The sequence below is a fragment of the Toxorhynchites rutilus genome, chromosome 3 (genome assembly GCF_029784135.1).
Source record: "Toxorhynchites rutilus septentrionalis strain SRP chromosome 3, ASM2978413v1, whole genome shotgun sequence".
NCBI classification, from domain to species: Eukaryota; Metazoa; Arthropoda; class Insecta; order Diptera; family Culicidae; genus Toxorhynchites; species Toxorhynchites rutilus.
In genome coordinates, this window is record NC_073746.1 from 151,522,027 (window position 1) to 151,533,972 (window position 11,946).

Consider the following 11,946-nt stretch of genomic DNA (forward strand, 5'->3'; position numbering starts at 1 on the left):
CAACTGACTTGCATTTGTTGCAAGTCATGGGCTTTGGGACGAAGAGTCGCAGTGGTAGCCTAAATTTGTCTACCATAACGTAGTCAGGGAGGGCGGAACCAGCAAAAGTTACTCGAAACGAGTCGGACGGCGTGAATTTTGTTTTTCCCTCTTCCTGGGACACTTTTCCTAACTGTTGGCAGTCCAAAATTTTAACTATCGACAGAGGAAGCTTTTTAAATCTGCCATCTCCCTTTTTTATAAATTCGCTCGTCAGACCCGTTTCTGTAATCACCCCCGAAATTTCTACGTTATGGCAGGGCACATAGGCGCGATATTCTAGGATGAATCTATTGTCGACAACAATCTCGTTAGCTTGCTTCCGATCAGCCACGACAACACGCAGTTTGTTCGGTCTAACCTTTCTCATTTCGACCACGGAGGAATAATTTTTTGTCAGATCTTTCATAATCTGAATGACGTTCAGCGATTTCCCGTTGGGTTTCGGGCCGGAAGAAAACAACCCATGGACCAGTTCCAGGTGCATCCTCTGGATAAACCTTGACACGGGGAGAGGACAAAACAGAAGAAGAAGACGAGGACGAGGTTTGGGCGGGAACGGGGACGGTAGAGGGGGGAGATGAGGTGGATGGTTGAGAGGGATCAGGAGCAACAGATGAGGAATGCGAGGTCGATGGTTGAGTTTAAACGGGGGGGGGGGGGGGGGGGTTTCGGGGGATGAGTGGCGAGGTTTGTGGATTTCTTAGAGGGGGGCTTTTTAATCGACGACTCTTCTGTATCACACGGAACGCGCTTAAGCGACTTTCCGGCACCTTTTTGTGCAACGGAAAGGGAGTCATCGAAGGAGATCTCCATATTAAAAGACCCCCCACCTTCATCCATCATTTATGTGGCTGATAATTGCAATAGTTTGAATGATTCCTATAACCTAATAAAAAAAACAACAAAAAAACAAAAAATAATAAAACTACTTGCTAACGCATACCAGTGCGATGATTGCACATGTTTTCTTAATTCTACGGTTAATGAAATAGGAAACCGATTACTCGCGGTCGACTCGAGTTTAGAAGGGTGACACATTTTCTTTAGGAAAAGGATGGGATGTAAGGAGATTGTAACCATGTTCACACTCACACTCATACTCACTTTCACATTCATACTCACACATCACACTGAATTCTTAAACTATCCTCACATCTAATATGTATTAACAATTTAACTTATTCTAATGTTAGTAGGAAGGGAACCGATAGCTCGCGAAGGACGAAAAGGAGGAGAAAATGGGGGGGAAAGAATGTAAGAACAATCACACTCGAAGATCGATATCTTTAAGGAAAACATATATTTGGGACATGTAATCAAGGTCTAACCGAGCCAACACATCTCTCACCGGCACATTGGGCTGCCTTCCTCGAGCCCGAAGGGAGTTTTCTAAATTCGATCTGGCGACAAGATATAGCTCGCACGACCAAACAACGTGTTCGATGTCGTGGTAACCATGGCCACAAACGCAGAGATTGCTGTCGGCAAGCTTGAAACGAAAAAGCAGCGCATCTAAAGAACAGTGATTGGACATGAGTCGGGAGAAGGTCCGAATAAAGTCCGACTCAAGTCCAGACTTTTGAACCATGGTTTGAGGCTAACCTTAGGGATAATCGAGTGGAACCACCGGCCCAATTCATCTTCGTTCCACTTGCGTTGCCAGTTAGCGATGGTATTTTTACGAACTAAAGAATAAAATTCATTGAAGGCGATTTGACGCTGATAAATATCGCCTTCAATTGCACCTACCTTTGCTAATGAGTCAGCCCTCTCATTACCCGAAATGGAGCAATGTGAAGGGACCCAGACAAAGGTAATGACATAACAGCGTCTGGATAAAGCACTCAAAAATTCTCGTATTCTCTCAATGAAGTACGGCGAGTGCTTTTCCGGCCTCACTGAACGGATAGCTTCGACAGAGCTAAGACTATCCGTTACAATGTAATAGTGTTCAACAGGTCGTGAGGCGACGCTGTCCAGCGCCCAGTGAATTGCTGCCAACTCAGCAATATACACTGAGCAAGGATTATGAAGACTGTGGGAGGTGCTGAAAATTTCGTTGAACACTCCAAATCCTGTGGACTCATTCATTGAGGACCCATCTGTATAGTACATATTATCACAATTGACACGCCCATACTTTGCTTTGAAGATCGTAGGAGCGATCCTCGATCGAAGATAATCTGGAATTTCATGGATTTTCTCCTTCATGAACAGATCAAAATGTACAGAGGAATTGATGTAGTCAGAAAAACAAACACGGTTGGGAATATACGAAGAAGGATCAACCTGCATGGTGTTGAATTCATGATATGAGCTCATGAATCCAGAATGAAAATTTAGCTCGATAAGCTGCTCAAAATTTCCGATCACCAATGGGTTCATAACCTTACACCGGATGAGGAACCGAAGAGATAATAAATTGAAGCGATCTTTTAGTGGGAGTACGCCTGCCAAAACCTCGAGACTCATGGTATGCGTTGAGGGCATACATCCCAACGCAATACGGAGACAAAGATATTGAATTCGCTCGAGTTTAATGAGGTGTGTTTTGGCAGCTGATTGAAAACAGAAACTGCCATACTCCATCACTGAGCGAATAGTTGTTCGATACAACATTATAAGATCTTCGGGATGGGCTCCCCACCAGGTGCCGGTAATTGTACGGAGAAAGTTTATTCTTTGTTGACATTTTTTACTCAGATACCTAATATGGGCCCCCCAAGTACATTTGGAGTCGAACCAGACCCCAAGATACTTGAATGACATAGCATGAGTGATCGGTTTACCCAAAAGTTGAAGCTTTGGTTTTGCTGGTCTATGCTTCCTAGAAAAAACCACCATCTCTGTTTTCTCCGTGGAGAATTCGATTCCAAGCCGAATAGCCCAGGTTGAAAAATTGTTCAAAGTATCTTGTAAGGGTCCTTGCAGGTCGGATTCGTTTGATCCTACGACAGACACCACTCCGTCATCTGCAAGTTGTCTTAGGCTGCAATTTTGTGTAAGGCAATTGTCGATGTCGCTTACATAGAAGTTGTACAAAAGGGGGCTTAAACATGAGCCCTGAGGGAGGCCCATGTAAGAGATCCGACTCACTGCCGAATCTCCATGAGAAAAATTCAAATGTTTCTCACAAAACAAGTTATATAACATATTATTCAATAGAGGCGGCAGACCCCGAGAGTGTAATTTGTCTGACAGGACCTCTATTGAAACTGAATCAAACGCCCCCTTTATGTCCAAGAATACTGAAGCCATTTGTTTTTTTCCGGCGTAAGCCATTTGAATTTCTGAAGAAAGCAACGCAAGACAATCATTCGTCCCCTTGCCCCTGCGGAACCCATATTGTGTATCTGAGAGTAAGCCATTCGTTTCAACCCATCGATCAAGGCGAAACAAGATAATTTTCTCCAACAATTTCCGTATACAAGACAGCATTGCTATTGGGCGGTACGAATTGAAGTCGGACGCGGGCTTTCCAGGTTTTTGAATAGCTATAACTTGTACTTGTCTCCAATCATCTGGAACAATATTATGTTCCAGAAACCGATTGAATAAATTCAACAAGCGATGTTTCGCCACACCAGGGAGGTTTTTCAACAAGTTGAACTTAATTCTATCCGATCCTGGAGCCGAATTGTTACAAGAAAGGAGAGCAAGAGAGAATTCTACCATCGAAAACTCGGAATCAAGATCGCACCTATCTTGTGGTATGTCTCGAACAATTTTTTGCACAGGAGCGGAATCAGGACAAACCTTCCGAGCAAAATTAAAAATCCATCGATGTGAATATTCTTCGCTTTCATTCGTTGATGAGCGATTTCGCATGTTTCGAGCCACTTTCCATAATTTTGTCATTGACGTTTCTCGTGACAAACCTCCCACGAAATTTCGCCAATAAGCACGTTTTTTCCCTTTGATCAAATTTTTGAACTGATTCTCAAGGGCTAAATACATTTGATAATTTTCAGGGGTTCCACGTTTCCGAAAAGCTTTAAATGCATTTGATTTTTCTACATAAAGCTTGGAACATTGGCTATCCCACCATGGATTGGGAGGCCTTCGGCGAATGGTGGAACCTGGGATGGATTTCGTTTGAGCGCGAACCGCGCTGTCATATATCAAACGAGAAAGGAAGTTATACTCCTCCAATGGAGGTAAACCATCTCTGGAATTGATGGCTAGAGCAATCGCGTCCGCATATTTTTTCCAGTCAATGTGTCTTGTGAGGTCATATGCCATGTTTATAGATTCAGAAGAATTCAACCCAATGGTGATGGAAATTTTGATTGGCAAGTGATCACTACCGTTGGGGTTCTGGATTACATTCCACTTGCAATCTAACGATAGTGAATTCGAGCAAAGCGAGAGGTCAAGAGCACTTGGGTTAGCAGGAGGTTTAGGTACACGTGTTGTTTCCCCAGTGCTCAAAATGGTCATATTGAAGCTGTTACAAAGGTCATATATCAACGATGAACGATTGTCGTCGTACTGTTCCCCCCAGGCAGTTCCGTGAGAGTTGAAGTCTCCCAAGATCAATCGTGGCTCAGGAAGGAGAGCACATGTCATCAAGTTGTTTGCGGCTAACCGCAGCTCTCGGAGGCCAATACAAGCTGACAATACAGAGGTCTTTGCCTCTGATGTTTGCATGACAAGCAACAGCTTCGATCCCTCCAATAGTTGGAAGGTCAATTCTAAAAAATGAGTGGCACTTATTGATCCCCAAAAGCACCCCTCCGTATCTATCATCACGGTCCAAGCGTATAATATTAAAATCGTGGAAAGAGATATCATCTCGCGAAGAAAGCCAAGTTTCGGACAGAGCAAAAACATCACAATTGAAGTTATGAATTAAAAATTTGAATGTATCCAATTTAGGGATAAGACTACGACAATTCCACTGTAAAACAGTGATATCTCCGACCTCTCTATTTGAATTAGACATCAAGAGAGATAATCATTGCAAGGAGGGGCCATGTTTGCATCAATTGTTGCAAAATTGTCTTTAATACTGGAAGCATTGCGGTGACAATGGTTCTGATGGAGTCGGAAACATTAAAACACTTGAAGATTTGATCCAAAAGGTCAGACAACTTTATAAATCCCGATTGGGAAGTTGAACTGGACGGAAAAATAGGGACAGTTGGGGTTTTTGATGTCCCCTCGAGTGCTGGGTCGTTCGAAGATGAAATATTCCCACGGAAGCCAGGAGGAACCTGATTTTGCTTGTCCGCTGCACTCGATTTTTCAGGCAAGCTAACAGAGGATATAACCGTGGGGACTTGTTCTTGAACTTTGGGAGTGGTCACATTTTTGCGCCGGGGATTCCCTTTGAAAATAAACGGTGTGCCCTCGCTAGCTGTGTCCGCTTCCATTTCATCAATTGGCAACGCGGAAAAGGTATTGTGTGTTGAGATTGGTTGTTGTTGTTGAGCCAGTGGAGAAGCGCCCTTTAAAATTTCCGCAAAAGTACGTTTCGAGCGTTCCTTTAAAGAGCGCTTCTGCTTCTCCCAGCGACTCTTGTAAGTTTCACAAGCTGAGAGCACGTGTGGGGATCCTCCGCAATATGGACACTTATGCTCAGTCGCACTGCAGGATTTCCCCACATGTTGCTCTCCGCAAGTGACACAGCGCTCCTTGTTGGCACAATAATCTGCTGTGTGACCAACTGACTTGCATTTGTTGCAAGTCATGGGCTTTGGGACGAAGAGTCGCAGTGGTAGCCTAAATTTGTCTACCATAACGTAGTCAGGGAGGGCGGAACCAGCAAAAGTTACTCGAAACGAGTCGGACGGCGTGAATTTTGTTTTTCCCTCTTCCTGGGACACTTTTCCTAACTGTTGGCAGTCCAAAATTTTAACTATCGACAGAGGAAGCTTTTTAAATCTGCCATCTCCCTTTTTTATAAATTCGCTCGTCAGACCCGTTTCTGTAATCACCCCCGAAATTTCTACGTTATGGCAGGGCACATAGGCGCGATATTCTAGGATGAATCTATTGTCGACAACAATCTCGTTAGCTTGCTTCCGATCAGCCACGACAACACGCAGTTTGTTCGGTCTAACCTTTCTCATTTCGACCACGGAGGAATAATTTTTTGTCAGATCTTTCATAATCTGAATGACGTTCAGCGATTTCCCGTTGGGTTTCGGGCCGGAAGAAAACAACCCATGGACCAGTTCCAGGTGCATCCTCTGGATAAACCTTGACACGGGGAGAGGACAAAACAGAAGAAGAAGACGAGGACGAGGTTTGGGCGGGAACGGGGACGGTAGAGGGGGGAGATGAGGTGGATGGTTGAGAGGGATCAGGAGCAACAGATGAGGAATGCGAGGTCGATGGTTGAGTTTAAACGGGGGGGGGGGGTTTCGGGGGATGAGTGGCGAGGTTTGTGGATTTCTTAGAGGGGGGCTTTTTAATCGACGACTCTTCTGTATCACACGGAACGCGCTTAAGCGACTTTCCGGCACCTTTTTGTGCAACGGAAAGGGAGTCATCGAAGGAGATCTCCATATTAAAAGACCCCCCACCTTCATCCATCATTTATGTGGCTGATAATTGCAATAGTTTGAATGATTCCTATAACCTAATAAAAAAAACAACAAAAAAACAAAAAATAATAAAACTACTTGCTAACGCATACCAGTGCGATGATTGCGGTAACGGCTGCTGCTCGATCGGATGATTGCAGACGCCGCTGCGATTGTGCACTTTTCAGTCCGGTGCTCGTTCTCACGTTCTCACTCACAACGATTCACACGAGATGCACCAGTACAATTGAACTTAGCGATCGGCTGATCGCGTGTTGAGCGCTCGGCACAAATGAAATGGTGTATCACACCACTAAGCGCGTTCTTCCACACTGATATTGTGTGCGTGCGACTGACCACCGTGTCCGACTCTAATTTGCGATGGCGATGAATTGGCGAGAAATGAAAGCCAGCCACTTTGGCAGGCCTTGTTGCGGCTTCTCCACTCGCTGATTGCGAGGTTGAACACAATGTCCACAAGACCACGGCAAACGCGCGACAATAAAAACACCAGGGCGAGTAAGGTTAATAACAGCTTACGGCACTCGATCACGACCACGGGAACGCGAAAGTAAACGACTGATTGCTTGCGCTGTCCAGACTTGAATCAATGGTGGGTGCTAGCGGAACAAATATTTCATCGCACGCGACTGAGTATGTGTGTGTGTCAAATGCGTTAGGAGTGCGATGAATACTCAGTGCAATGCTTACATTGACACGAAGATACAAATTGCGACATAGAACCACTTCGTGTATTGTTCTCGCAAAGGCAAGAGAGAATGGCTGCTTCTGGACCATTTTTTTTATGGACTAACAACGCTTGTCACTATGTTATTGTAGAACATATGTAAATTGAATTTTCCGAATTTTCCCATTTTCCTTCAGAGTGTTCCGAAAATTTTCAATTGTCATGTTTGGTTGAAATATGTGTAATATTTTTATGGGACCTCCTCTACATTTCAGAGGAGGGAGGGGTGTCATACTATCATAGAAATATTTCTCGTATCCAAAAACCTCCCATCCCAAATTTGGCTCCATTTGCTTGATTAGTTCTCGAGTTATTCAGTTCTCTCTCCGTTTTTCGAAAATTTTCCGATTTGTCTCTCCACTATGTTGATCTATGGATCAAGACAAATACAACAAAATAAAGACGGTTCTAATCGAACTATTCCTTCTTCGGGTTTTGCGCTTAGCAACACATTTGGCCTCCCATTTTTATTTATATAGATATCCGAAATGATAAACAAGTAAATTAAATGAAACGAATACGTAGTCCTACGTTCTTAGCGGTTATGTCTGGATCAAGGCGCTTGTATAAATGTATAACAGGTGAAGCCACATCATCACATCAATAAGAAGGGAATTACGGTTTGTGGAGCGGGGGTTGTTTGTTTTGTTATTGCTAGGATACGCCATTTTTGCATTTTCACATGCGAGAGTAGTGGATGAACTGGATGAGAATGAAATTCTACAAAACCATCTCTTCTTTTTCACATAAATTTGCGAAAGCCGAACATAGTAGGCATCGTTCGAATAAGCGTCGTGGCAGTTTGTAGAGAGCCGCCGGTAAACAATACCGACAGCAATTCCAATATGGCTGAAAGTGCATTTCATATGATTGTTTCACCTGGTATATATAGAGGCGCCTTGGTCTGGATCAGTACCGAAAATATACATGTTCACGACACTCAAATCGATAAATATGAAACAACACTATCAATGAACACCAGTGGAACGAACATCCACATCAGCTTGCCATGAAGTTCATTTTTCATTTGTATCTTCATTTTCGTCATGATATCCGCAACGTAGAAATTGAAGATCATTGCGTGTTACTGAAAATCAGAGCATAAAATTCAACGTCAACCAATTGAGAGTGAAATCGATTAATGGTAAAGCATGGCCATTCATCACTCAAAATTCTTGTTTTTGTCGACTTCGGCAATAGAATGTATAGATACCTTTGCTGTTTTATGAATTTACTCCCGATTGGCCGGAAATGGCATACACCTCCTATTATATGGGCAATGGGTGACAATAACAATGGGCAATGGGTATTGAATATTAAATTTGTAACCATTTTTGCAGAATAAAGCTTTAATTTTTGGAAAAAAACCAAGCAACTTACCGGTACTCCTATTATGTTTAGTCCAGTCGTTTATCAACCAGAACATCTATATATTAAATAATCTATGAACGTTAAAAAGTAGAGTGTGTTTGAGAGACATGTCTGGTGGCTCTGACCATTGATGGGAATAGCGATGCTTCGGTTGAAGAAGGCCTTAATGTTGATAGCTCAGGAATCGGACGAGAAGAACATTTAGATGTGGCTTGTTTGGAGGATTAACCACTTGGAATGAACCTGGCTCTTGGTTGGAATTCGCATGTAATGAACATATCACGAGAACGGTACCCTTTGTTTGTTTTACGTTGCATAAATTGTAAGCTGACGTATGCTGCTGTCTTTAGCACATTGCAATTAGAATGGAAGGAAGTGATTTGGATCGGGATAAGGAAAGCGATTGACATGAAAATCTATTTCATGAGATACTTGCTCATCTTTCGCGTGATCGATCGCGAACAATATCATTAAATCGCTAAAACTCGTTCAGTAGTGTTTATGATGAATTATCATTTAAAATCTACAGAGAAACCTGCAGCAGCTGCAGCAGCAGCAGCAGCACCTGCAGCAGCAGCACCTGCAGCAGCAGCAGCAGCACCTGCAGCAGCAGCAGCAGCAGCAATCAATGCAGCCGCAGCATCGGAGGATATCTTCGACATCTATGATTACAACGAGAACGATGAAGAGTTCGGTACAATCGTCGATCGGGAAACGTCCAGTATGGATCGCAAGGATACTTTCCGCGATAAAGTTCACACAACGGAGGGTTTCAACTTCCTGGAGGCGTGTCAGAATTTGAAACAGGACATTATCAAAGCCAATCAGGAACCGGATGCCGAAGATCTTCCGGATGACGTGGAACAACCGCAAGACTGCAATACCGATGAGGAGAATGAGCTGGATGAAGCGGAGAAACTGAGAGATTTTATTATTGTTGACAAAGATGAGTCACAGGTTGATCCTCCAGAGGAAGCCCAAGAAGATGAGGGACGGCTGATGACGGTTCTTCTGTCTGGAAGTCGAGAGAACGTGTTGTACTTTTGGGATTATGAGTCGGGTGTTGTTATCGATAAACTATACCTGCCCAACAGCCACACAAGTAAGCGGTTGTGCCCCGGAATTTTCACCACGGCAGTTTGGTTGAATCCGCGGAAAGTTATTGCCAATAATGTGTCCGGGCATGTGTTCGAATGGAGTGTTTCCTTCGTTTTACGGGGAACAAGAATCCGGTACGTATTCATTACGTTTTGGTAAAAGAATCGAGAGTTTTATTTTTATCTTCTAGGTTGGTTGCAAAGCAAAATCCAATTCGTTATCCTGTGGACATGATTATCTATCTCATACGTGCAAATGGTGCCTTCGGTAAGTTGACCGACGCTAATGCGGATTACGTGTGGTGTACGTCTATTAATCGAAAACTTGTTGGCGTGGCTGTAACGGAGAAACCGCAGGTAGTTGCTGATCTGACCTGTCTACCGACGGGCAACATGTGCATCGTGGAAAATCCAATGGAATCAACCGTGTATGTTTACGGTGGATACGTTTACCAGCATTCGTTGTATACATAGTTGTATTTTACAGTATAGCAGTGGCTTGTCCAGATCGAAGACTAGTAACCATCAATCTGGCCAGCGTAAATTTCGACGAGATCATCTGTGTGCCTTTTATGAATAAGATTCCTAGCAAAGTAACGGCACTTGATTGGCATCCTGTGCGGGAGAATTATATCGCATTCGGAACTTCGGAAGGTAGAATTGGCCTTTACGATACGAACAACCCGAATAATGTGCCGGTTTTGTTGGCTTCTTTTCTATCAACCGACGTATACACTCTAAAATGGTGTGAGCTAACTGATGAATTCCACCAGAAAAGCGTGGTGCTGTTCGCAACTGGTAAATCTAAATTGGCTTACTACAAAATGATTGGTGCTGGGAAACATGGTAAGTTGTTGAACTGTTATGAATTATCGGGTTGCCCTGAAGTAATTGCCGATTTTTTTCATTACAAATAAAATACTTTTTTTGTACTTAGAATGCACGCATAACTATGGGATGTACATTATTTTAAAGCTTAAACGCTCAAGTTTTGGAATATTTTACGAACAATGTTTTATCTTGGTCAGTGGCGACGCGTGACCAAGTGAGTTAACCAGTTCAATCAACATTGATGTGTTTCCATCGGCTTCGGTCAGCTGAAAATTTTGAAGCTCAAATGTTATTTTACGTAAGACAGCGCATCAGTAGTAGTGATCGTTTTATAAATAACTGACTGCATTTGCCCTGTCGCAGTTGAGGATGCAAAAAAGTATTTCAATGATAGCGGGTTCAGATAAAAAGATAAAAAGCTAGTCATTACTGATTATTTTGTAGTGTTGTGTTGCGTGCGGGCTGTGTGATGTAGTCAAATGTAGCCATCAGTTTCCTCCAAACAAAAAAAAATAAATAAGGATGTTCGGGATAATATGGAAATTACAAATAAATTACCTTCGATCATTTCTCATCAATACTACAAATTTAAAATTATAAGAAAAAAAAATCTTTTTTCTGAGATTGTTTACCTGTCCTATGAACAGTTTGAACAGGCGGACGAGACGCCACTGATCTTGGTGTGTGTAGATTAGGGTGCCAATGAAAATGGTCATCTCGTATTTCAAAAAGTTACCACATAAAAAGGAGTGGGTTATATTTATGATATAACCGCAAGGTTGACGTGGGACTACCGTTGTCTTAGTAAGCATTTGAATTGTATAAATTAAATTATCGATTGAATGAAAAAAATTTCGAATTCAATTGAATTCAACATATTTGCTTTGCAAATAAAAAGTTTGATGAGTTGCCATGAAAGATCAATTCATGCATCGTAATAGATTATGTTCTTACTCGAAACGCGAAAGTTCATTCATCTCTAGTATCTAAAATGACGATTGTTCCAGGCTTCTCAGTTTAAAAGTACGTTTTAGGAAAACATATTTCAATGGGAACAAAAGTACCACCGACTTGCATGTATTTGCAAAGCAGATTCCTCCAGGCACCTTGGTTTTAAAGTCCGTGTTAGGGAAACACAGCTCGGTGGAAACAAAAATACCCCCTACGCGCATGTCTATTTACAAAGCGGATTCCCCCAGGTACATTGATTTTGAAGCCTGTGTTGGGGAAGCCGTAAAACGGGCCAATTAAAACGAGGCAGTTAGGGTGTTTAGAAAACGATTGACATTTTTACAGTTATTCAATTGTTTATCTCATGAAAAATAAC

The 11,946-nt window shown here is 42.7% G+C and overlaps 1 protein-coding gene across 1 annotated transcript in view; it reads left to right on the top strand.

The window, feature by feature from the left end:
• Positions 1 to 11,946, top strand: part of LOC129774730 (protein rigor mortis) — a 41,111-nt gene that overhangs the window by 10,844 nt on the left and 18,321 nt on the right. Inside the window, exons 3-5 of the mRNA XM_055778643.1 lie at positions 9,221 to 9,923; positions 9,980 to 10,216; positions 10,276 to 10,634. Of these exons, the coding sequence (XP_055634618.1) occupies positions 9,221 to 9,923; positions 9,980 to 10,216; positions 10,276 to 10,634 (1,299 nt within the window). The remainder of the gene's footprint in view (positions 1 to 9,220; positions 9,924 to 9,979; positions 10,217 to 10,275; positions 10,635 to 11,946) is intronic.